At 42.0% G+C, this 25,865-nt stretch overlaps 1 protein-coding gene across 9 annotated transcripts in view; it reads left to right on the top strand.

Moving 5' to 3' along the window:
* LOC308097163 (ankyrin repeat and SAM domain-containing protein 1A) overlaps window positions 1-25,865 on the top strand; it is a gene marked incomplete at its 3' end in the record, with an annotated part of 160,995 nt that overhangs the window by 86,977 nt on the left and 48,153 nt on the right. For 5 of the 9 annotated variants that reach the window (XM_080444791.1, XM_080444790.1, XM_080444788.1 and 2 more), the window contains 3 exons: window positions 4,296-4,573; window positions 4,993-5,313; window positions 24,447-24,509. In XM_080444791.1, the coding sequence (XP_080300917.1) occupies window positions 4,296-4,573; window positions 4,993-5,313; window positions 24,447-24,509 (662 nt within the window). The remainder of the gene's footprint in view (window positions 1-4,295; window positions 4,574-4,992; window positions 5,314-24,446; window positions 24,510-25,865) is intronic. The other 4 variants (XM_080444794.1, XM_080444795.1, XM_080444796.1 and 1 more) reach the window with 2 other exon arrangements.

Genomic DNA, 25,865 nt, shown 5'->3' with positions numbered 1-25,865 from the left:
TTGGCCCCCGTATTGCTACTTGTAGCTATATTTATTATTATTGTTATTATCATTATTATTATTATTGTTACTTTAAGTGTTTGGATGTGTTGGCTCTGAGAGGGTTAACGAGGAACGCAGTGTGAGATCGTCGGAAAACGATCTGATTGGCTCACTGGGGCGTTGACGCTTACCAGCTGCCAAGGACAGGGTGGAACACACACACAGGCGCACACACACACACACACACACACACACACACACACACACACACACACACACACACACACACACACACACACACACACACACACACACACACACACACACACACATTAAAGGCCAACACACAACAGAAACACATCCACACACACATTTTTCCTAATTGTAATGTTTAGCTGGTGGAGGGAACAGGAAACAGGGCGTTGGTTTGATTCACTACGTTGCTGCAAATTACCCCTTAAAACACACTATAAGGAACCGCATGGGGACTACAGTACCTCTGCTTATCACATGACTGGCAGGGTGTGGGGGCATAACAATCCCCCTGCCCTAACCACACACTCTCACACACACACACACACACACACACACGCACACAATTAATTTACAATTACAATTTACTATGTAGGCCAGTGGTAGGCAACGGGCGGCCCGTGGGCCAGAACTGGCCCGCCAGCGATAATATCTGGCCAGACAAATTATTTCGCAAATCATTTACAATAGCTGACTGACAGTCCAGGGAGGATATGGACAGCAATAGCTTTGACTTGATGAAATCAGGTGTGATGAACACATAGTTCTATTTCAATTCTTTGAATGTTATGTTTTCACTGTCAACTTTTAGATGAAAAACTCATCATTCACATGCCTTAAATGATACATTGTTTCTCTCCGTTCTAAGATACCTTCAACCATGAAAGAGCTCTTGTTTGAAAATGAGTATGACTTTGTCTCCACATAAAATGTTCTTTTGAAACTTGCTGATGAACAAATATCCTACTATGTGAAACATTATAGGATGACACCTACACAAAAAGGATTACGTAAGCATTTCTGTGCACCTGTAACATTTGAGTCCACATGCTTTTCTATCAATTGTTATACCACATCTTTATGTAGTAACTTGTATAACGATATAGTTATTATTATTGTATATCTCTGCTGTCCGGCAGGAACCAGCTAACTCCTTTAGGAGTTAGGAGGTTTTGTTCATCATTGATAAGAACAGCTGAATGGACCTCCAAGCTCACAATGCGGTTGGAGGTCAAAAGGGGGTGGAGCCTGGAGTCAGCAAAACCAGCTAACTCCGGTGGAGTTAGCTGGTTTAGCTGAAAGTTTGAGGATCCAAAGGAGTTAGCTGGTTTTGTCAGAAGCGCCTTTTAATGCTTTTCATTGGTTCAATATTTTTTTTACCAACACACAGACGTAAAGGGTGTTCAATGGCCCTGATTTATGGAAAAAAAACGCAAAAGTGTCAAAATGGAGTTAGCTGTTTTCTGCCGGACAGCAGCGAACTGTAAGGCCAAACTTACTTTCCGACCCCTGATGTAGGCATATAGCAGACGCTCTTATCCAGAGTGACTTACAATAAGCAAGGTACACAGTGTAGTGCCTTCAGTAAACTAGGATCACAGTTAGACCAAGAACCTATAGCATCAGTCTAAACTAAACAATATACTAAATAATAATCTTTACATTGAAACCATAGGATACCAGGTAAACAATGAACCTAGCATCTGTTTGAATAGCATGCTATCTGAATGGCATTTGTAACATTGTGGTCAAGAATAAACACAAGCCCAAGTAATAAAAACATGAGAATAAATGTGCCACGCTACTGTCTGTTTGCATGGTCGTCATATCTAGGTTAAGTGCTAAGGGCCCGCGCGCACACACACACACGCACACACACGCACACACACCGCAGGCTGCTATTTTCATACATCCTCTCGTTTTTGAATACTGGCTGGTCGAAGCTTCTGTTCCTTGAAGGACAAAAAGTACGTTCTTGGTGACAACAGGTCACCAGGTTGTCTGCTGTGATGTCACCGTGATGTCATCACTGTCCCAGATTCTCTGTCACCGAACACCCTGACCCGGTCACCCTGGCAGGGGGACAACAGCGAGCGCACACACACACACACACACACACACACACACACACACACACACACACACACACACACACACACACACACACACACACACACACACACACACACACACACCCCATGTGTCCGTTCTAGACTAATTATCAGGATTGTGGTGGAGTGTCCTGTTACAGAATGGATCAAGTGATGTGAATTTCCGTCTCTGGGAGCTACCATTAGCAGCTAGAATTAGCAGGCAGACAGACAGACAGACTGTTAGAACGTTGGTAGAATTAACAGACAGACAGACATACTGTTGGAACGTTGGAAGAAGTAGCGTGTCGCATACATCCCTCTCCTTCAGACGAGAACCCACGACAGAACCAAGCACACATCGGTGAGTCTGCGTTTTGGTGTTAAAGGGGCAATTCACCCCCAAAATTATCCTATCATTTACTCATTTAGTCACTTCCATGAAACCATGTAGATCTGCTGTTTTCAGTGACGAGATTTGGTTTAGAGGGAATTACTAGCGTTACCCTAGTATACCATATACCCCCTGGTCAGCGGAGTTTCTAGGGTTTAAGCGAGAGGAAAACAAAGGCCGGTGGTGCAAAGTAACTAAGTACATTTACTCAAGTACTGTACTTAAGTACAATTGCTGAGGTATTTTTACTCTACTCTACATCTCAGAGGCAAATATTGTACTTCTACTCCACTACATCTCAGAGGCTCAGAGGCAATTATTTGAAAGCTTTAGTTACTAGTTACTTTGTAGATTATTATTGCAAAACATACATTACCCACTTCAGCCCTATATACATATTAGCCATTTGAAAATAGCGGATCTACAAGCTCACAATGCGTCGCATCGTGACGCATTGTGAGCTTGTAGATCGGCTATTTTCAAAAGATTTGTATATTTGAAAACTTGTGAAATGGGACATTCTGCACAATGAGTACTTTCTACTTTTGGTACATTTGAACTACATTTTGAAGCCAATACTTTTGATACTTTTACACAAGTAAATTCAAAATTCCCGACTTTTACCTGTAACTGAGTATTTCAACATTGCGGTATCGATACTTTTACTTAAGTAAAAACAAATGGAGTACTTTTTCCACCACTGGGTTTTTAAGCGAGAGGAAAACAAAGGCTGGGACATGTTCTCCCCGCTCTGCTCTGAGCCCTGTGGGAGATGTGACACAGTGACAGGGGGACAGAGGGCTTGGGGACGGGGGTGGCACTGCACTCGCCACTCATTCCTTTAGGGGACGGGGGGGACGGGGGGGCGGACAGAGCAGGGCCTGCTGGGACCACCAGATTCAGATTGGTTTCAGCAGCAGCACCAGCAGCTCTCAGTAAAGGATTGTTTTCATTGCAGAAGAACTGAAGGAATGTGAGTTTAACTTCCTCCTGTCGAAATGATAATTTTCTTCCCTTTGTAGTCCCTTCTTGTATTGTTTGTCGGTTGTGTGTGTGTGTGTGTGTGTGTGTGTGTGTGTGTGTGTGTGTGTGGTGTGTCCAGTAAATATCTTAGTCTCCTCATATCCTGTTTCATTTCTCTCCCTCTCCTTTTCCTTGGGGAGACGTGGGGGGGGGTCCGGTGTCCTTGGCAGGAATCTGGCCCTCACACAAAATAACGTTCCGACGATTAACCGATATGAGATACAGAGAGCACAGAGCAACCCGTTAGCGGAGCGGCACATGTGCAGCGGCAGCTCTGTCTGCGTTACAGAGCTCATACGCAACAACTCAGTCAGATGGTTGCAAGCTGTTGGAATTCTGGAATTCTACCGGGGTCCGTTTTGGAAACGGCCAAGGGTCCGCCTTTCTCCTCTGTACGCACGCTCTCTCTCTCTCTCTCTCTCGCTCTCTCTCTGCCTGCTCTTTCCGCCTGTCTCTCTGCCCTCCAGTCTCTCTCTCTCTCTCTCTCTCTCTCTCTCTCTCTCTCTCTCTCTCTCTCTCTCTCTCTCTCTCTCTCTCTCTCTCTCTCTCTCTCTCTGTGAAACAATCACAGTCCTGTTCCCCGTGTCTTTTGCGTGGGTGTGTTCTTATTAGCCACTGCGCTGCACAGTCCTGCCCTTCAGTCCCAGTTCATCTCACAGCCCTCCTCGCAAAACACCCCTCTCTCTCGCTCTCTCTCTCTCTCACTCCCTCCCCCTCTCTCTCTGTGTCACTCTCCCTCCTCATTTCTCTCTCTCTCTCCTCTCTCCATTCAGACAACTCCTCGTCGAACCAGAACCAGGAGGACCAGGCAGGTGTCCCGGAGGCGTTTACGGGCCTGCTGCACGGATCCTCGCCGGTCTTTGACTGTCGAGGCGAGGAGCCCTTCAGAGTGCCAGGAGCGGGAGGAGGAGGAGGAGGAGGAGGAGGAGGAGGGAGCGTCAGCGCCACGACGGTGCCAGCGCCAGCGTCCAGCCAGGGCCCCCTGCCTCCCCTGCCAACGGTGCCATCGTCATCGGCACCTGAGCCAAAGGGAGCCACCAAAGTCAAACAGGCCAGTGGTGTAAAGTAACTAAGTGCATCTACTGAAGTGCGGTACTTAAGTACAATGTTGAGGTATTTGTACTTTACTGGAGTATTTCCAAATTCTATTGCTTTTACTTCTACTCCACTACGTCTCAGAGGCAAATGTTGTACTTTTACCACTTTAGCCCTATTCTATACCTAGGCTATTTGAAAATAGCCGATCTACAAGCTCACAACACATTGCATCGCGACACGTTGTGAGCCTGTAGATCTGCTATTTTTGTATTTTTACTTTTGTTACTTTAAGTACATTTTGTTACCAATACTTTTGTGCTTTTACTCAAGTAAATGTTGAATTCCGGACTTTTACTTTTACCTCTACATTGCAGTATTGATACTTTTACTTAAGTACAACTTTTCCACCACTTTTTTCCACCACTGAAACAGGCCGCAGTACCGCCAGCGGCCAGCAGCAGGCCCAGCATGGCCGCCATCCTCACGGACTGCGACCCCAAGGCCATCTATGCCACCGTCAACAAGGGCGGGGGCGGGGAGAGGACGACGAGGCCCCCCTACCCGGGGGACCTGAAGCTGGCCCGCAGCCTGTCCAAGTCGGACTCGGACCTGCTGGTGTCGCCCCCCGGTGGCGAGGAGGAGCTGCACCACTACGGCGGGCTGGGCAGCCGCAGCGAGTCGGTCTCGAACTGCAGCGCCGGCGGCAAGAAGAGGCTGGAGAAGAGCCCGTCGTTCACTTCCGAGTGGGACGAGGTAAGGAGGGGGCGCACAACCCGCACGCACGCACACACACACACACACAAACATACCGTAAAATCCTCAGGCCACGTTTACACGGCAACAATCAGAACAGAAAACGACAAAGTGCCGTTGTTTTGTCACTTCTTATTATGCATTTACACGAAGACGCTCCAGTGATTTAAAACGCTGCAGTGTGCATGCGTGACGTGTCTTCTTCCTATCACAACTGTTTGTTTGGTTGCCATGTCCGCTTATTATAAGCGACTCTGGGCTTGTTTCTAAAGTGTAGTTGCTTATTTGGACTTGTTTCCTAATGTTGTTTAAACCAGTGGTTCTTAAACATCTTCATGTCAATTTATGTATTTGTCCACAACCCCCCGAGAGGAAACCCAAGATTGCGGAATCGATAGACCGAAATGTGAGCTAGTAAAACGCCTCTGCCTGTGTTGTTTACAATAATACTCACAACGAGATACACAAGCACTTATGATATTTGATCTTTATATCCAGTGTTTTATAAGTCTGGTGGTTTGCATTAGAATGTTCAAAACGCTAAAATTAGAAATGGACGAGGCTAGCGAGCCATTGTAGCCAGTGGTGTAAAGTAACTAAGTACATGTACTCAAGTACTGTACTTAAGTACAATTTTCAGGATTTTTTACTTAACTGGAGTATTTCCAATTTTCAGTACTTCTACTTCTACTCCACTACATCTCCGAGGCAAATATTATACCTTTACTCCACTACAATTTTTTGAAAACCTTAGTTACTAGTTACTTTGTAGATATACATTATAAAACATACATTAACCCTGTTTTATGCATAGGCTATTTGAAAATAGCCGATCTACAAGCTCACAACGTGCGTAAATACTGGGCGCCCGCTGGCCTAGCGGTCCAGGCACATACCGCATAGGCTCTGATGTCTGACGGCGCGTCGCGGGGTTCGCGTCCCGTTCCCGACGACCTTCTGCTGCGTGTCACTCCCTGTCTCTCTCTCCCCGTTTCCTGTCATTCTCTACTATACTATCAAAGGCAGAAAAGCCCCAGAAAATTTTAATAAATTAGAACTGTAAAAACTTGACCTTTCACTCCGCACTTAGTCTGCTCTTTTTTTTCCCCTTCGCCACTAAACCTCTTGGCCGGAAATAGCCGATCTACAAGCTCACAACGCCTCGCGATCTGCTATTGTTTTGGCTAAAGTTCTGGTCGGAATAGGAATGCTAGGGTTCAAGTGGTTAATGTAAAAAAAATAATATATATATATATATTCTATCACACAAAGATTTGGTGGCCCCCCTGTCGTAACTCTTGAGGACCCCCTCGGGGTCCAGGACCCCATGTTGAAGACCTCTGAAATATGGTATTAATTTATGAAAATACATAACAAAGTGAAACATGGAGGAGATACAAGGTCTGTGCCTGACCGCAATGATATGCAATGAAAAAGCAGCCATGTTGTCCCCATTACAACATAATATTACCTAATACACAGTGGAGCAGGAAAATAAATCTATGAGTCACAAATGAATCAGAGGTTATGAGTTTATCTGTAACTTTGTAGGTCGTATGGACAGCCTTTTAAATTAAGTTAATAGGATGTTTGGAGTAGCTTATTGTTGGTATCAGCTGAACAACGACACCGGCCATCAGCTGCAAGTACTTGCACAACATCACGTGTTTTTCCGACATCGGAAAGAACATGTATATCGGCCTTAACATCTGGTGAATATAGCCGACCGACAAGCTCAAAAACGCGTCTGTAAATCGGCTATTTTTCAGCGAAGACATTTGGTGTAGAGGGGGATTGGTGTGGATAAGAATTTAGAATAACACTAAACAATTGGAATTAGGCTTTTGATCACACAGCACTGGCCTGGTGGCGAGACACATGCACTTGTGTTTGTACACTACATAACCTCCTATCTCCATATTCTAACTTTGTTTTGTTTCGTAAATTAACGCCCCTACTTGATCATACAACAGCGTCACACAAAAGCGTCAAAAGTAGCAGATCTACAAGCTCGAAACGCGTTTCGAGCTTGTAGATCTGCTACTTTTGGCGCTTTTGAATTTGAATCCTGAAAAGTAACAGTTTTGGACATATCAGGTTTCCACCCGACAGAGACGATAAATAATAGTGTTTTGGCTCAGTGCTGTTCACAGAATGTTCATGTTGCGTTTCTGCCGCTCCAAACTCTTACGCAACCCTGTCTTAACAAATCTGGAGCTCCACATTTCTATATTTTTATTGTCCCCATAAAGCATGTAGTCCATTGTTGCGTAGCGTTGCTATCAGGCAGAAACCTTGTATCTCCATGTTCTTATTTTTTTATTTTTTGTTTAAATGAATGCCCTACTTCATCATACAAGAGTGTCGCACAAAAAAAGAAGTGTCAATGTCAGATCTACAAGGTCACAACGCATGGAGACACATTGTGAGCTTTTAAATAATAATAATTTAAAAAAGGAACTGTTTTGGACATACAAGGTTTCAACCCGACAGAGACGATATATGTTTTTAATTAATATAAGCCTATCCCCAACAATTCAGCACTTTGAAAGCTTTGCAGAGGAAGAGAGACAGGCTGAGGTTGTAGAAGTGAGGATGAGGAAGGTAGGAGCAGAGAGGAAGGACAAATGGAGAGGAGGAGGAAGAAGAGGCAGCCTTATCCTCCCTTCAGGCCCACGGTCCATTTGGCAAGGCTTTGGTTTAGACCCCAACCTGAGCCCCCCCCAGAGATGATGCTAGATGGGAGCGCGCGCGCACACACACACACAGACGCAGACACAGACACGCACAGACACGCACAGACACGCACACACACGCACACACACGCACACACACACACAGTATTGGTATCAAAATGTACTCAAAGTACCAAAAGTAAAAGTACTCATTTTGCAGAATGTCCCATTTCACAAGTTTTCAAATATAAAAAACGTTTGAAAATAGCAGATCTACAAGCTCACAATGCGTCGCATCGCGACACATTGTGAGCTTGTAGATCTGCTATTTTCTAATGGCCGAAATGTACATAGGGCTGAAGCGGGTAAGGTATGTTTTGTAATAATAATCCAAATCTACAAAGTAACTAAAATGTCCAAATAATTGTAGTGGAGTAAAAGTACACTATTTGCCTCTGAGATGTAGTGGAGTAGAAGTAAAAGTACTGAAATTGAGTACATGTACTTAGTTTTACACCACTGGCCAGAACTGAAGGTCTGACCTTCACCGTCCCACCAGACACCAGGCCACCCCTGTAGATCTGCTATTTTCGGCAAAGAGGTTTGGTGTTAGAGGGGAAAAAGGAAGGTGTCAAGTTACAGACTCCTGGTAGAACCCATTCAATGAAGAAACCTCTTATGTCCATATTGTAACTTTGTGTGTTTTTTCATCAAATGAATGACTCTTAGTTCTACAGTCCCTCCCTAACATTGTCATCTAGTTTGTTGACGGAATTGTCAATACATTTAGTCCAGTGGTTCTCCAACATGTTCATGTCAAGGACCCCCGAATTGACACTTATTAACCCGCGGACCCCCATTCGAAAATATATGCCAGGGACCCCCATAAGAGAAGATTTTTACGGCTCTAGCCGTGATTTTCAACCATTTTAATTTCAAGGACCCCCAGTTTGACATGCATTAGGCTACGGACCCCCATTTAATGGCATTTCTATCTCTGGGACCCCAATATTTATTGTAAAATCAATTTTGATTTAACTCTGAGAGTGTACAAATGGAACCAAATGGACCCGTCAGGGTCCATTTGGTTCCATTTGTACACTCTCTGAGTTACAGACCCATAAGGGTCAATTTGGTTCCTAAATATCTATCATTTATCTGGGGACCCCTTGGAACTCCCTCAAGGACCGCTGGGGGATCCCAGGGGTCGTTTGTTAAGCTTTCGGCAGTGAAAAAAGGCAGTCGACAAAAGATTTTTCGTCATAGTTGTCAACAGGAGGCTGACTCTTACACCAAAGTTGCCTATTTTGAACAGAGAAGTTACATCTCTTTAGGCACTAAACACTTTTCAGTGGCATTTCCCTTCAGCGGTGCCAGTGGTTTGTGAATGAATGTCGACGACAGCATTTTAGTTCAGAGACGCTGTCATATATAGTCTGCCAAGGAGGCAGCGTCTAGTCTACACAATACATGGATTGTTTTGTTTTGACATTCAGCTATTGGGGGGGGCGGCCATTTGCCCACTGCCAGCGATTTTTCGATTTTCTTGTAATAAGTTAACCAAGAAGTGAATGGAGCAGCACATCTTCAGATCATGATATCTTGGGTTCTGAACTTTTTTTTTTCAAAACTCGTCCAAAGTCGTTCTTGGCAGTAAGAGAGTTAAGACCTGGAACGCATTTGTCTCATTTTTTTATTTGAGCTAAAAAGCATTATTTTACACTTTGGCTATTCAAAAATAGCAGAAATACAAGCTCATAGCGCGGTGCCGCGCTATGAGCTTGTAGATCTGCTATTTTTGAAAAATCTTGAAAATGTGTGCAAATCTTTGAATATATATATTTAAAAGCGAACATTTATAACTCACATTCTTGCTTCTGGGGGGTCCCTGGAACAAAATATTTTGAGATGGGGGTCCGCGGCCAATTACATATCATTTTGGGGGTCCTTGACATGAAAAAGTTTGAGAACCACTGACATAGTAACATACGTTTTTTCAAAAAAAGGATTTAGAAGACATTTTGTAGAATCGGCCTCAGGTCTTAATGAGTTAATAAGAAGGGACCCTCAAACCTTCCACATAAGCAGTCAACATGTTTTTTTGTGACAAAGTGACAAAAGAACTAGATATTGATTATATATATTATATAGTATTCTATACCAGGAGTTCTCTTAACTTTTTTTGGCTCAGGGCACTCCTGTAAAGTAACAGTGTCACCCCTGACTGACATTGTTACTTTATAACACATTTATTTACATTTATGTCATATTACGGTACGGAAATATGTAAATATTTCTCCCTGAGATACAGGATATCACGAGGAAAACTTAAGAGAATATCTGTTTCCATTATAGGACAGGTTGCAAATAACTTTATGCGTCCCTATTCTGGGTGGAGCGTTCGCCAAAAAAATAGCAGATCTAAAAGCTCACAACGCATCTCAACGTGATGCGTTGTGAGCTTGTAGATCTGCTATTTTTGCAACAGATTTTATGTTGATAGAAAAAGAACGCACCAAGAACAGTGCAACTGAGGTCCGTTTTATAACCTATATAATGGTTAAACTGAAGAGATATTGATCAATTCCAAATATTTTCAAAGTATTCTGCGGCACCCCTGGACTTGTTTCACGGCACCCTAGGGTGCCACATCACCCACTTTGAGAACCCCTGTCCTATACATTGCTCTGTGTGTGTGTGTGTGTGTGTGTGTGCGTGTGTGTGTGGGTGCGGGTGCGTGCATGTGTGCGTCCCTTGGCAGAGTAGTGTAATGGGGTCACCCCTCCACACAGGGAGCAGCACACTGCTCTCTCCAGGTTGCCTGGTGGTCTGCATCGGACTGTTACAGTTCTAATTATGCGCCCTGATGAACGCCTCCTCAATCTGTTTCACCTGAGAGATGCAACCTTTCCTCAGGCTGTCCGCTGTTCCTCGCTCCTCAGAGAGGCTTAGATAGTCAAGTGTTGAAAGAACCGAAGTATTTGTCGAGGCGACGTGACCCCAATCCCACTAAAACAGGGCTTAAGTGGTTAACGATAAATAAATATAGTCCAATACCACGACATGATTCTGAAATTGCCATTCTGCATAATGAGTACTTTTACTTTTGTTACTTTAAGTATATTTGATACTAACACTTTTATACTTTGACTAATCCATAGAAAAAAAAGTCATTTTGGGGGTGAACTATTTCTTTGAGTAAGCTTCTGCTTGTTGCAGCACAAAATCCTCTGTGTTAATTTAACTAACAGTGTAAGAATGAACCCTTTTAGGGATCTGAATGAAATGAACACTGAGGATGTGGATGCCGTGCAGTGTTGCCATGGTTACACAGCAGTAAACACAGAGTACATTCATTAGTATAAGACGTTGTGTCATAAACTCGACCACATCAACCCTGGTGTCGCTATTTTGGGCTTTTATGTCACTGCAGACAAACATGTTCAACAATGCTTTTATGTGGCATTGTTTTAAGCTGTGCTCTGAGTACATGGCAGTTTAAAAATGTGTTTGCGTGACGACACACTACATGACTATCTTATAAGACCATCTTAATCCATTTAGACTGGGAACACATCTGTGTAACCACTTAAACCATTAATTTATACTTTGGCTATTCAAAAATAGCAGATATACAAGCTCATAGACCGGCACCGAGTGCCGCGCTATGAGCTTATAGATCTGCCATTTTTGAAAAATCATGAACATTTGTCCAAATCTTTAAATATATATATATATATTTTTTTGATTGATTTAGTTTGTTGCTCAAATCTTTGCTTCTGGGGGGGGTCCCTGGAACAATTTTGATGGGGGTCGGCAGCCAAAACATAATTTTGGGGGGTCCTTGACAAGAAAAAGTTTGAGCACCACTGATATAGCAACATACGTTTTTGAGAAAAATGAAGAAATTTCTTGAGACAGTTTTCAAATGTTCGCATTTCCAAAAAAATCACAACTTTTCAAAAATAGCAGATCTACAAGCTCGTAGCCTAGCTTGTATATCTGAATAGCCAAAGAAATCTAAAATGACGCAGATGCGTTTCCGGATTGAACGAGTTAAACAGCACACACTAAAAAATAATAGTGCATCACACACCACAGGACTCGGCATTAAGACTGTTGGTCTTGCCGGAGCAATGCAAACACAGACGTGCTGTGAACATGTGTGGAAGCACGAAGCAGTGTAAACAAGGGAGCCTGTTAAACTTGCGGTGTGCACAGTTGTGATATTATGTCTGGGAAGACGAGACACGTTACATACTGTAGACAGTGGTGTTCTTGCCACATATCAACAAGCCTCAGCTGTCCCAACGCACCGCAGATTGTTTTAACAGGTCGTTCGTGTCAAACGTCCTCTATTTCATTGAAATGTCTGTACGTTTTTATTCCCATTGATCCTAGAAGCACCAATCTCCATTTTTAACCCTTTAAGACCGGGAATGCGTCTGTGTCACTTTAGATTTCTTTGGCTATATTCAAAAATAGCAGATATACAAGCTCATAGCTTGTAGATCTGCTATTTTAGGGGGAAAAAGTCGTGAAAATGTCTGCAAATCTTTGAATATATTTATATACATTTTTAACTTAAATCTTTGCTTCTGGGGGTCCCTAGAAAAAATACATTTTCAAATGGGGGTCCGCGGCCAAATACAAATACATACACTTTTGGGGCTCCTTGACATGAAAAAGCTTGAGCACCACTGATATATAGCAACATAAGTTTAAAAAAACAAAAAACTGTTAGGATTTAAAAGACATTTGTAGAATCCCCCAGAAGCAAAGATTTGAGTTAAAAACGTTGGCTTTAAAAAATATATATATATTCAAAGATTTGCACAAATGTTCACGATTTTTCAAAAATAGCAGATCTACAAGCTCATAGCGCGGCACCAAGTGCCGCGCTATGAGCTTGTAGATCTGCTATTTTTGAATAGCCAAATAAATCAAAAAATCACAAAAATACTATTTCCCGGTCTAATTGGGTTAACTCCACTTTTATCTCCATTGAACACCTGTTTGTTCTCTCTCTCGCCTTGCATGTCTGATAATTATTGGGACAGCCCCACGATCGGCTGTGAACAAATCGGGAGGTTTAAGATGGGATCTTTGAATCGACCCCACTAGAGCACTGGTTCCCAAACTGAGGGTCGGGACCCAGATGATTTGCTTAATGTGCAACGAACATTGTTTTCTCACTCAGTAAACAGACCAACATACAGTATAAGTGTATACAGGGTATCTGTACACGTTACAATTGAAGGACTTTTAAGACCTTTTTAATACCAAATTGGCCACATTGTAGATATGACGTAAGAAAGAGGAAAACACTGTGAAAATAGGCTATATATACAAGCTCAGTTGTGAGCTATGTTTGGCTATTTTCACAATATTTATCAGTGGAACTGAGTCAAGCTAAATGTAACGCCTACAATTCCAAGTATGTGTCAGGGTGGGGTTTCCCTAGTTCAAATATGATCGTTTTTAGGGGTCGCGGCCTGAAAAATTTGGGAACCCTTGCACTAGAATAATCGTTCCCGAACTAAGTCGATGCGACACGTTGTGAGCTTGTAGATCTGCTATTTTCAAACATTTTAGTACTTTTACTTTTGGTACTTTAAGTACATTTTGATACCAATACTTGAATTCCGGACTTTTACTTGTAACAGAGTACTTCAACATTGCAGTATTGATACTTTTACTCAGGTAAAACATGTGAGTACTTTTTCCACCACTGACTGCACCAGTGTGTTGTCGGTGAAGTGGCCACTGGCCAGCTTACAGTACGTTTCAACGACTAAGCTTTTTCTTTTTTAAATTGCAAGAAGACTTCGATCAAAGAGCTTCAATTATTCATTCTATATGATTTATCATCACTGTATGGAGCTCTGTGGAGTTTCTGCAGCAAATCAATCTTCCATAATAAAAGTTCAAATGGAAATGTCGGGGCCCGTGCTTTTCATAATGCTTTTTAATATTACACATGTATATCTCTGCCTCGGCTCTGGCTGTCAGGATTATCCCAGTGCAAATGCACATAGAGACACACACACACACACACACACACACACACACACACACACACACACACACACACACACACACACACACACACACACACACACACACACACACACACACACACACAATATTCTGCTCCCAGCCAAGCTCATGTATGCGAAGACTTGCTGTCATGATATTTTGTGTGTGTGTTTGGGTATGCACACACGCACACACACACATGCACGTGTGTGTGTGTGTGTGTGTGTGAGAGTGAGATAGATAGTGTGGGGGGGGACAGCCCAGGGATCTGGTGGTCTCATCATGTTGACAGATTGCTCGACAAGGCGGGACACTGCACTTTTTTTTTCATGAATACACTGTAAAAAAAATCATAAATAAACGTAACCTCAAGCTGTAGTGTAGAAGATAAAACCAAAACGGAGCATGGATTAGCTGGTACAGCAAGGAGAGGATTGTATCTTTTTTTCTGTAGAATGTTCATGAAATGCCTTTTAATTTGAATTAATTTGTTTAGTTTTTTCATCAATATGTGAATTAAATCAGATATAGATTATTTGTATGTCAAGGACCCCCAGTGTTATATGCGTTAGGCCAAGGGACCCCCCTTTTGATGGAATTTCCCCAATCTACATTATAAAACTAACTCTGAGAGTGTACACGGGTCCATTTGGTTCCATTTGTACACTCTCAGAGTTACATACCCGTTACAGACTCCTCGAGGACCCCACTTTTGAGAACAGCTGCAGTAGGGAGACACTTTGGGAGTCTTGGCTAAAATTAAGCTCACGTTCCATAAGCCTGCAGATTGGCTGTTTCAGACGAATGTCGGCCAATTTTTCACAGAACGTTCGCCTATTATTATGACATGCACCAGAACAGGCAACGCACGCTAGGATTCAATGTGGTTATGATTTAAAGGGAAAGTTCACCCAAAAAAAGTCACCCCATGGAGACTTAAATTCAACCGGTAGGCAGAGGTTCCGGTAGGAGACACAAAGAAGACTCTTTGTGTCTCCTACCGGCACCGCTGCCGATCATCAAATTATTGGATTAGTAATGCGACAAAAACAAAACAAAAATCCATGAATTCAAGTCTCTATGGGCTGACTAATCGATAAGGAAAAAAGACATTTTGGGGGTGAACTATCCCTTTAAACTTTGAAGTTACAAAATTAGATAATCATAAGAAAAAGATAAGATAATAAAATAAGAATATCAAATATAGCCTACACAAGTTGTGTACTCAAAATAACAATACAATTAAAATGAAGCAAATAGGGTTTGGAGTGTACTCGTGGTGGAGAGAGCCTGAAGGCTGATTGAGAGTGCATGACAACCCATTTGGACAACTCCACACAGCACTCTGCTTTATTAGTTTGCTGGAGTGGAGTAAGTGTCCTCTGCTTAGTGAAGACTCTCTTCAACAAGGAGCCAGATTATTATTATTTTTGTTCAAGGTTTCTTCATTGGTGTTTTCCAATTCACATACAGGTCAATAAGACAAAAGCATGCAAAAACAGTGCATGTTATGCCCCCCAACCCCCCAACGTTTCTTCTTCAAAAGAGCCACAACCCTGATATCTTGCTGTACCATTAACACACAAAAAAACATTACAAACAAATAAGACTCATTTGCAATGAGAGTTGAAAGAAAATGTAAAATAAGGATAAAAACAAGTCGAAGAAGTTAAGTATACACAGTAGAATATGTGTCATAAAATGAAATTAAGAAATGTACATGGGCTATTTAAAAAAAGATTTAGAATATTTTTGAAACGGCACAACACAAATCTGGTCCAGGGCTCCATGGCATAAAACATTGTCAGATGGGGGTTAGGGACACATACATTAAGTTGGGCGTTCATGACATAGATATTTGAGAACCACTGGTTAAAATTATGAAAGCAAGCCCAAATGAGCAACTACACTTTAGAAACAAGCCCCAAAAAGGGTCTATCCCAGTACCACCTTCCTTTTCTCCCCTCTACACCACACCTCTTCACTGAATGTTGCCCGAGAACAGGGACTCCATAGGGGTTTCAAGGGTTTTTTAAGTGTGTATAGTATGATCATGCACGTCGCTTTGCCAAAAAAAAAGAACAGATCCACAAGCTTGTCGATCTGGTCTTTTTGGCAGATCTGCAAGTTTGTAAGATCTGTTCCTCTTTTGGCAAAATGACACTCTGAGCAGAATATCAATGAAGCTTTTCTCTGTTCCCATTCTGTGTCTTCTTCTCTTCACACACCGTGGAGAGACACACACACACACACACACACACACACACACACACACACACACACACACACACACACACACACACACACACACACACACACACACACACACACACACACACACACACACACGTCACACACACAGCCTGCGTTTCAACACCCCGAGAGATTTGACTTGCATGAGGTCTTAGCCTACTCATCTCTCCATTTAAAGGAGCCCTCTCTCTCTCTCTCTCTCTCTCTCTCTCTCTCTCTCTCTCTGTGCGTGTTACTTTACTTGTGAGGAACACAATGTCCCCACAAGTATAGTAGAATATGAGAAATAGACATTGTGAGGACCATTCTCCTGGTTCCTCACGAGAAAAATGCTTGTTTTATGGTTGAAATTCGATTTGTAGAGATACGTTTACAAATTTTTTTAAAAGATTCCGGTTGGGGTTAACCCATTAAGACCGGGAACGCATCTGTGTACATTTTTTTTAAATTAATTTGGCTATTCAAAAATAGCAGACCTACAAGCTCATAGCTATGAGCTTGTAGATCTGCACATTTTTTGTTGTACCGGGAACGCATCTGTGTACATTTTTTTTAAATTAATTTGGCTATTCAAAAATAGCAGACCTACAAGCTCATAGCTATGAGCTTGTAGATCTGCACATTTTTAGTTTGAATATATATATTTGAGTTACAAATGTTCGCTTAAAATATGTACATATTCAAAGATGTGCACACATTTTCATGATTTATCACAAAAATAGCAGATCTACAAGCTCATAGCGCCACACCGATTGCCGCGCTCTGAGCTTGTATATCTGCTATTTTTGAATAGTTATGCCTGATGATTTATACTCAATTGCACGCTTATGTCGTGCACCAAAAAATTGGCCGATTTTCAAGCTATGATGCGTTGTGAGCTTGTAGATCTGCTATGTTTAGGCTTACGGTTAAAACTGACCCATTTTTCTTATTTGCAATGGCATTCATGAAAACACTGTCATAAAATGTTTATGTCCTCACAAGTATAGTGGTGCAAACGTGTGTGTGTGTGTGTGTGTGTGTGTGTGTTTTTAAAGCTCATGCTAATGCGGGGTGGTCTCGGTCCTGGGATCAGACTAACTATGACAATGACGGGCGGGGGGGCGGGCGGGGGGGGGTATGGCATGGTGTGGCCCCCCATAGCAAACAGCTCAGCACAGAGGGGTCCGCAGAAAGAAAGACCCACACACACACAGAGGTGTCATCTCATCTGCTGCTCCACTTAACTCTCAAAACATTTACGTATGTTCGTGTTCGGTTCGATTCCCACGCCGCCGCACCCGCCGCCGATCCAATGGCCTCCTCTTCGCTGAAACCAGCTTTTGTGAGTATTAACCGCCGATGTCGCGCGCCCCCCAAAAGCAGCAGATCTACAAGCTCGAGTATTTTGTTTTGTTTGTGAGTCACCGACGCTCAACTAAGTGAAAATCTGCCGTTGCTGTCCTGTCCACTACGCCCCCCAAGTGGAATCTTATTTTCTTTTGTGTCAGAAATAAGCGGAACAGGAAAGAGTTTGTAGTTTTTTTTAGCACTTAGTTATATATATGTTATATATGTTGCTGTTTTTTTTATGTGTGATTTAACCCATTCAATCCAGGCACGCATCTCTGTCATTTTTCTTTGGTTATTCAAGCAGATCTACAAGGTCATCATAGCATGGCACCGAGTGCTGCGCTATGAGCTTGTAGATCTGCTATTTTAAAAAAATCGTGAACATTTGTGCAAATCTTTGAATATATATATTTTTAAAGCGAACATTTGTAACTCAAATCTTTGTCTCTGGGGGGGGGGGCCTGTAACAACCTATTTTACAAATGTTCGCTTTAAAAAAACACATTTTCATGGTTAAAAAAATAGCAGATCTACAAGCTCATAGTGTGGCACTCTGTGCCGCGCTATGAGCTTGTAGATCTGCTATTTTATGAATAGCCAAAGAAATCTTAAAAATGACAAACCGATGCGTTCCCGGTCTTAATGGATTAAGAGACATTTCTTCTTTACTTTGACGGAACGTAAGCCTAATAGAACGGTAAAAGTGCAAATCTCTTCCTTTTGAGTGAGTTCCTTGAATGGTCTTAATCCTCTAAGGCATTTTTCTTTAAACTCCGCCAGCGGTTTTCCTTCTTCCTGCTGCATTTCTCTAGCTCTCTTTCTCTTTTTTTTTGTGGCTTCGTTGATAAGCTGGTCGTTGTTGAATCGGGTTAAACTCCTCTTTTTATCCTGACTATGGGGGGTCAGGCTTTTGATGAAGTGCTCATAGTGTGAGAAAACCTCACGGAGAGAGAGAGGTGTAGGTGTGTTTGTGTGTGTCACGGCCCGGGCTGGCCATCGGGGGAGCTGTGTCCTCTTATTCCTTCTGACAGGGAGAGTAGGCTACCAATAGAACCACGGGAGGCTAAAGACATGGCATCCTCCTGCATGGTGACATTCACATGCATCTAAGTTGTTTTAAGTCACAAGAGACGAAAGTTGTGTGTCTCAGTAGTAGGCATTTAACGATTTATCGTAAATTGATTTAAATCGATTCAAACTGGTGACGATTTAAATCCATTTAACACATTGACTGACAGAGTTTTTTCAAAAAGTCTGTAGCCTCTGCCAGGGTTTTGACCGATTTTGGTACCTTTTCGCATATCCACAGAATATTTTTCTCCAGTATGATTGATCCCAGATAATTTCTAATCACAGATGAGATTCAGGTGTGGTTTCACAAATGTCAACGAGGTCAATTTGACCTTGTTGTCATGTGTTGTTTGATGTTTGAAAATAGCTCAAAACCAGTAGTTTCAAACCAAAAAACATTGTGAATTGTTTGTCCGTTTCAATTTTAACATTGAAGTGGATGGAGCAGCAAATCTTTGGGAATTGTTATCTCCTTATTCGTTTGGAATATCGAAAAGGTGTCAATCTTAAATAATTAGAGAATCTTTTTAGATTTTTTTTTTTTTTTTTTTTAAGTTTTTTTTTTTTTTTTTTTTCAAATACGTTTTTAAACGTCTTTGGCAGGCAATAGCTGAAGGCCCAAAGACGTTTATAAACGTCTTTGGCAGTTAAGCAGTTAATAAAAAATGAATTGCGATGCAAAAAATTGCCAGATTTTTTTTTTGGACAGGTGGAAAACTTTAGTTAAACTTGCAGAGTGTCGCATTACTTTACCTGAGTTACATCTTCTGATAGTTGTACTTGAATGTTGACATGAAATAATAATCCCGTTTAGTGTTAGTGTTGTTACAGTGTGAAAAAAAATCTAAATACAGCATGTAGCGACGGCGCTGATCAACACACTTTGAAAGGTTAGGATAAAAGATGCCAAGAAATCGACAGTGATGTCACTGTTATGCAACACGGAAGTAGCACGGACGCAGTTAAGCTGGTTATAAAGATACCAAGGATTCGTCAGTGAAAATACAGGATCTTTGCAAGAGAATTGATAGAGTTTTCAGTCATTTGGTAGAATTGCTACTGTATTGAAAAGAGGATAAGAGAAATCACAATATTGTAAAAAATATATATAAAAGACAAGAAAATACTGGATTTGTGTAAGAGAAATAATACAAAAAAAGATTTTGAATTTATCTGGAAAATAATTGTTTTAAAACAATCTTGAAAAATCGTATTATGAACCTTATATTGTGAGTTAATTGTTACATGCCTTCTCAATAGCAGAGCGGGGAGACCAAATGCAACTGCCACAGTTGTGTTAGTTATATTGTATGAACATACTCTACCATACAGATTGGTCAAATAAGTTTTATTCGCACACTCCCAAAAAAGAAAAGGTTATGGATTGCAGTATTAAGTGGGAATTGGTGTCATAGGGGATTTCTATACAAGGCTACATTCTAAAAAAACATTCTCAATAATTCACAACTATTCCCTAATGCTGCTGATAAAAGTTGAGCAGAGGTATGGTGGAGGGGAAAAAAATGGGATTCTGGACATTGAGTGTCTGCAAGGTTTTCAGTACAGTTTATATCTTATATTACTATTAGCAGCATGCATTTGAAGATTTATGACCAATTCCTAAACACAGTTGGCTATTTTAATGTGTCGGTATGTTTAATATGTATTACAATCAATGGCATTGAAGACAGACTTGTCTGAATGTAGTATAGTGAGAGACATTGGCAGTGTGTGTGTGTGTGTGTGTGTGTGGACCCCACTTTGAAAACCACTGTGCGCAATGCCTAGATTGTATATTGTATGATAATGTGTTATCAGTTACAATACATGGTCTTGTTATTTGCCGCAGGCTGGAAGGCTTCAAAATAAAGCGTCCTTTTGTACCGAGCCTGTCTTGAGTGGCCAGCCTGAATGATTTAATGAAGAGACAACATGAAACTCTACAGCCTATTCTGTTCTTCCATGAGCCTCACAGATAGATGCCAGCAGCATGTTGTTGTCGGGGCAGAAACCTCTTATCTCCATATTCTGACCTTTTTTATGTTTTTTCGTGAATTAACGCCCTTCTACATCGTACAAGAGTGTCGCACAAAAGTATTGAAAATAGCAGATAGCATAGTAGATCGACTATTTTTACAAATTTAAATAGTTTTGAAAATAATTATAAAAATTGGTTTCCACCCAACAACGACGATATAGCAACTTGATTCAAAAATTATAATTTGAATATATATATGTTTGTTTTAGAAAACTTGAGTTAGGATTTAGAAGGTGTTTTTAAAATGGGCCTCGGGTCTACATGTGTTATGTATTATGTCAATGGCATTGAAGACAGACTTGTCTGAATGTAGTGTAGAGAGAGAGAGAGACATTGGCATAATGCATCGGTACTGGCACCTTCCACCAGGGCATAGTGTTCTCTGGTTGGCCTCCATGTTGGTGCCAGCTTGCTCCTGTGTGCCCACCTCCTTGTTGGTGCCAGCTTGCCTCCTGTGTGCCCACTCAGTCTGGGTGTTGTCTCTCTGTGTGCCAGCAGCACTTCATTTCACCCTGTGAGCACTGAGCAGTGTGTCTGCTCTGCCAAAGCTGCACCAGTTGGCCGTGTTGGTGGTGGGAGGGAAGCCGGGCGGGGAGCGTGATCTTTGTCGCTAGTGTGCTAGGCTAGCGGTTTGGGTGGAACCTGTCAGTGGGGGGTGTTGGAACGATGAGGAATACGGTGGAGGCGCTACATCCTCCCGGTGGGGGCTCCTCACTAGCTGCATCCTCCCGGTGGGGGCTCCTCACTGGCTACGTTCTTCCTGTGGGGGCTCCTCACTGGCTGCGTTCTTCCTGTGGGGGCTCCTCACTGGCTACGTTCTTCCTGTGGGGGCTCCTCACTGGCTACGTTCTTCCTGTGGGGGCTCCTCACTGGCTACGTTCTTCCTGTGGGGGCTCCTCACTGGCTTTGTCCTCCCGATTGGGGCTCCTCACTGGCAAGTGAGCCAGTAGCGTACAACAGTGACCAGACTACACACAGAAACATGTGGGGAATTGGCATAACGGCTAAATCGGGAGGAAGAATGGGAAAATAATTGGCAAAAAAATCTCCATGCTAATGTTGGATCAGCCCTCCTGCTGGACTTGATGAATGGACTCTGGTATCTTTTCATCTCTCCAGGAGCTTCTCCTCAGTCTCTCTAACTCCTCAGCTGTTGACCTACCACCTCCTCGTGAACTTTGACCTGGGTGCATTGTGTGTGGATGGGAACAGAGCGAGCGGCTCTCACAATGGAGTCTCTCTACTCCAGAGCTCTCTTTACTAGATGAACTCTCTCTTCAGCTCCTCCTGTATGAAGCCCAGCAGAAGTCTGAGTGCATCCATGTCCTCCCAGTAGCGTTGATGTTGACAGCAAAGCTTTCTTTTGAATAAAATTCCATTTCGTTTTAGTCATATTTTAGTCATCTGAAATGTTTTACTGTTAGTCTAGTTTTAGTTGACTAAATATCATAAGATTATAGTCGACAAAATATACAGTTGATTTAGTCGACTAAAGTGCGGTGCCTTGATGGCGTCGTAATGGCTTCTACAAACGAGTCGTGAGCTTGTAGATCTGCTATTTTCAGAGTGCAACACCCGAGCGCAAACAAACATAAAATGACTTGTCTTTTAGTTCTACTGGATCTCTTCTCCACTAGTCCCTCCCTCACATTTCAGTCTAGTTTTTATTTGTTGACGAAATTGTCAATATATTTAGTCTTAGTTTTAGTCATCGTAGCTCAGTTTTTATTTCATTTTTATTTAGTTTTCGTCAGTGAATAAAGGTAGTCGACGAACATTTTCGTCATAATTTTAGTTGACAAAATCAACTCTGCCTCCCAGAAGGACTTATTTAGCCAGTCCGACTACTAGATCATACCTGCCTGTCAACCTCGTGTGGCTGATTGTAAACCTAAAGGCCAAATTTGAATGATTAAAAGAAAATTGCCAAGTTTTCTTTTTTTCTAATTTTTTTTATCCCACTATTTTGTAACCCCATTTTTTACACCCAGTGCCAATTGTCTATGTAATCCTGGGCACTACCTTCCCTCTGGCAACCTAGGGAGGCCAGGGCCGAGCTCATGCCTCCTTCAATGCATGAATTACCAAGTTTAAAAAATTAAACTTCAAATATAGTTAGTACAGTATGATGCTATATTATCTAAATTACCTGGGGACCCCCTGGGACCCCCTCAATGACCACTTTGAGAACCACTGTGCTTAATGCCCAGATTGTAAATTGTGTAATAATGTGTTATCAGTTACAATACAAGGTCTTGTTATTTGCTGATTTGCTGAAAGATTTTTCAAAAATGTTTTTAAAAGATAGAAGATGCACAGTCTCTACAGTCTGCTGTGTTCTTCCATCAGCCTCACAGATAGATGCCAGCAGAATTTATAATCATTACTGAACAACACTATAATGTCACCACTTCTGTTCAGCTGGGTCACTGTGTCCAAATGACACTACTGGGCCTTGTGTCCTCGGTTCAATAGAGAACTGGGCCCCTTTTATGAAAGTAGAGCAAACTAGCACTGCCTTTTTCCATCATTATCACACTAGTCATAACCACAGATGTGTGTGTGTGTGTGTGTGTGTGTGTGTGTGTGTGTGTGCATTGAAATGGTCACAATCTGATGCACATGATGGAGTAGAAATACTGTAAACTTTTCTATTGTCCAGAACCCATCCCCCCTCCTCTCTCCCTCTTTCTCATCTCCTTCTGCATTGAAATGTAAATGTAATATGGTGTGAATCCCCATAGGTAATCTGGATCTAGCTTTTGAAGCTATTTCAGGAGACTGATATCAAATACAGAAGCTTTTTAACACAATAACTGCCAAAGACGTTTATAAACGTCTTTGGGAATTAAGCTATTGCCTGCCAAAGACGTTTAAAAACGTCCTGAAAAAAAAAAAAAAAAAAAAAGAATAAGGAGATAACAATTTCCAAAGATTTGCTGCTCCATCCACTTCAATGTTAAAATTCAAACGGACAAACAATTCACATTGTTTTTTGGTTTGAAACTACTGGTTTTGAGCTATTTTCAAACATCAAACAACACATGACAACACATGACAACAAGGTCATAATGACCTCGTTGACATTTGTGAAACCACACCTGAATCTCATCTGTGATTAGAAATTATCTGGGATCAATCATACTGGAGAAAAATATTCTGTGGCTATGCGAAAAGGTACCAAAATCGTTCAAAACCCTGGCAGGCTACAGACTGTTCTGAAAAAACTCTGGCAGTCAATGTGTTAAATCATTCACTAGGATGTACAATACGCCAGCCATTTGTGCCCCAACTGTCTGTCTGTCTGTCAATAAAATGTTTTTTTGTAGGATGTTGCGACTATGGTCGCATTTTTTGTTATATTTGTGTTAAATAAATACTTTATTTTATTGTGCAACTTTTTGTCCTTGTGACTATTTGGGACTTGGAGAAAGCAGGAACCATGTACTAGAATGTACTACATTCACCCCTAGAATAGTCTATACTGCATTCCATAATGCTCTCACTGCAGCAAACTGAATGCGCCTCTGTATGAGTTTCATCAATGAGTTTCATCAATGAGTTTTATCAATGAGTTTCATCAATGAGTTTTATCAATGCCACACACTGTGTTAGATGGTAAATAATGGGTCAGATGTTTCAGATGAAAGGACAGTACAGTAGGTACAGTGCAATGAATTCCAGATCAAAGTGCAGATGTAATGTAAATGGAACCTCTCTCTCAGCAGCAGAGCCTGACGTCTCCCTCCACCACACCACAGAGACAGAGAAGTAGTTCCTTTGACAGCGTAAGATCAACCTTCTTCATTTGGTCCTTCTCCTGGTTCTGGTGTCTTTCTCTGGGGCCGATCTTTATAGATGTAGATCTGGGATTCTTTCAGGCCTTCCGTCAACCTTTTTGGAATGATTATCTACATTATGACATTGGTCATCGTTTCTATTTTTCCTCCTTTAGTAAGACCTAGCTACCTTCGTATTCCTAAGGCCTGATTTATAGAGTCATGCGGCAGGGTCGCACACCGAAAATAGCCGATGTTCAAGCTAGCTTGAACATCGGCTATTTTCGTTGTTATAAATCAGCTACGACTTTTCTTTGCAAGCCCCCTTTACGTCGATGCATGAATCTCAAAGTGAAGTTTTCTCTCTGGTAAATGGTGCGTTTATATATAGTACCTTTATCCAAGGTGCTTTACAATGTTCATTACATTCACACATGCACACACCGATGGCAGAGGAAACCATGCAAGGCACCAACCTGCTCATCGGGCGCTAGCCTTAAGGGAGCAGCCCGGGATCGAACCGGCCGCTCTAACCACCTGAGCTCCTGCCGCCTATGGTGTTGGAATCCAACTACCGACCATTAACAACCATTGAACACTTAACAAAACGATGATGTTGCTACTGAAGACATCCATATCTGTTGGTTGGCTTTTGTAACGAGCAACATAACGTGTGTAAAAAAACAAACAATAAAGCTCTGGCAAGTGGGAAGAACATTATTGTAAATATTCCTATCAAACTGTGTATATGGTGCATTTTTATAGCGCCACACACACACACACACACACACGGCGGAAACCATGCAAGGCACCAACCTGCTCCTCAGGAGTGAGCAAGTTCAGTGTCTTGCTCAAGGACATTTCAACACTAACTCTGGGGGAGCAGCCCGGGATCGAACTGGGAACCTTCCGGATCCCAAGCGGCCGCTCTACCTCCTGAGCCACTGGTTTCACAGTCGCCCACAGCAGCCTTGTGTTGTTATAGATTGTGAGGCACGTTAGTTTGAAAACGTCCCCCAAGTCTAGCAGCAGCAGCTGCTGTCAGTTGTGCCTCTGTTAGAGCTCTGTAACTGCTAAGAATCGAACCCTTATGATTCACTCTATAGACATTACTTTATTATTGACTTAATATATTTATTATAAAATGTCCATGAATTCAAGTCTCCATGGGGTGACTAATCGATAGGAAAAAAAGTCATTTTGGGGGTGAACTATCCCTTTAATATTTTGTATCGATGTTTACTTACACATCTATTGTATGTACACCTCTCTCCCCCTCCAGTCTCTCTCTCTCACACACACACACACACACACACACACACACACACACACACACACACACACACACACACACACACACACACA

Source organism: Gymnoscopelus braueri, assembly GCF_963280865.1.
Source record: "Gymnoscopelus braueri genome assembly, chromosome: 12".
NCBI lineage: Eukaryota > Metazoa > Chordata > Actinopteri > Myctophiformes > Myctophidae > Gymnoscopelus > Gymnoscopelus braueri.
This window is presented reverse-complemented; position numbering and strand designations above follow the sequence as displayed.